This window comes from Geospiza fortis, unplaced genomic scaffold (genome assembly GCF_000277835.1).
Source record: "Geospiza fortis unplaced genomic scaffold, GeoFor_1.0 scaffold80, whole genome shotgun sequence".
NCBI lineage: Eukaryota > Metazoa > Chordata > Aves > Passeriformes > Thraupidae > Geospiza > Geospiza fortis.
In genome coordinates this window covers 246192-247429 of record NW_005054551.1, presented here as the reverse complement: position 1 = coordinate 247429, position 1238 = coordinate 246192, and the positions used below count along the sequence as shown (strand labels likewise).

The 1238-nt window shown below is 53.0% G+C and overlaps 1 protein-coding gene across 1 annotated transcript in view; it reads left to right on the top strand.

Annotated features, from left to right (window-relative positions):
* Positions 1–446: 446 nt before the first annotated feature.
* Positions 447–1238, top strand: part of LOC102035253 (acidic leucine-rich nuclear phosphoprotein 32 family member B) — a 4921-nt gene continuing 4129 nt past the window's right edge. Inside the window, exons 1-2 of the mRNA XM_031064040.1 lie at positions 447–611; positions 1052–1174. Coding sequence (XP_030919900.1) covers positions 552–611; positions 1052–1174 — 183 coding nt within the window. The 5' untranslated portion in view covers positions 447–551. The remainder of the gene's footprint in view (positions 612–1051; positions 1175–1238) is intronic.

Here is a 1238-nt window from a genome sequence, read left to right as displayed (position 1 = left end):
TGAGCCCTGCGCAGGCACCTATGTCACCTCACTGTCAGTGTCCCAGGGAGGTCAGTCCTGTGGGGACAGGTTTCCTGGCACCCCAGGGGTGTGGGGGACAAAGTGGGAGGGGACAAACCCAGCTGACCTGGTTTGGCCCCTCGTTAGCAGAGCCTGAAGCTGACTCTGAAAGCTTTATTGATGTGCAGGGAGCTGTGGGATGTGACCTCGTGGTTCCAAACCCCTGGAGGATGGGGCTTGGTGGGGACAGCAGCAGTGTGTTGGTGGCTTGTGCTTAGAGGGTGGAACCCCAACCACGGTGAGGGACTGTCAGCAAAAGTTAGTTGGCTTTAAGGTTCTAAATTTAAGTGAGGAGGAACTGGGTGCTCTGTGCTCTTGTGCTCTGGGTGTGTTGGTGATGTCACCTCGAGGCCAGGGGGGCGGTGGCAGCTGTGGTGACAGCTCTGGGTGTCCCTGTGCAGGTGAAGGAGCTGGTGCTGGACAACTGTCGCTCAGAGGATGGCAAGGTGGTCGGCCTCTCCTCAGACTTTGAGAACCTGGAGTTCCTCAGCATGATCAACATCAACCTGCTGTCCGTGTCCAGCCTCCCCAAACTCAACAAGCTCCGGAAGGTGAGTCAGGACTCTGCTGCCATCTCCAGCAGCCCTTGGCCTTGTGCTGCCCCTGGTGGCTGTTAGTTTTTCTGTATTTGCCAGAAAACATCTTGAATTTTGCTCCTTGTGCGCTGAGCAAGTGAGAGGGGTCGGTTTTAACAAAAACAAAACCTTCCTGAGCTCTTCAGGTGTTTAGTGCCCTTCCTGTCTTGCTTTTATTCTGTTGTGCTGATGTCAGAAGCTTCATGACACCATAAATATTGTGGGTTTTGGAGCATTTATTTGCATGGGGGTGGCTGGCAGAGCTGTGCCCCTGCAGAAAAGGGTTTTTAAGGGCAAACTTGACCTGCTGCTCTGTGAGCTGAAATTTGGGTGCTCACTGCAGTTCTCAGTGCAATTTCCTTCCCTGTGTCACGAGCTGAGACACTTTGTGACCATGTGATATTCCCTCCCTTCAGCTGGAGCTGAGTGATAATAGGATTTCTGGTGGCCTTGAAGTTCTAGCAGAGAAAACTCCCAACCTGACACACTTGAACCTAAGTGGCAACAAGATCAAAGACATCAATACCCTGGAGCCCTTGGTGAGTGGAGGCTGTGCTGGAATCCCAGCGATGAATTTTCCTTTGGGGATTGGGTCTGTGCAGC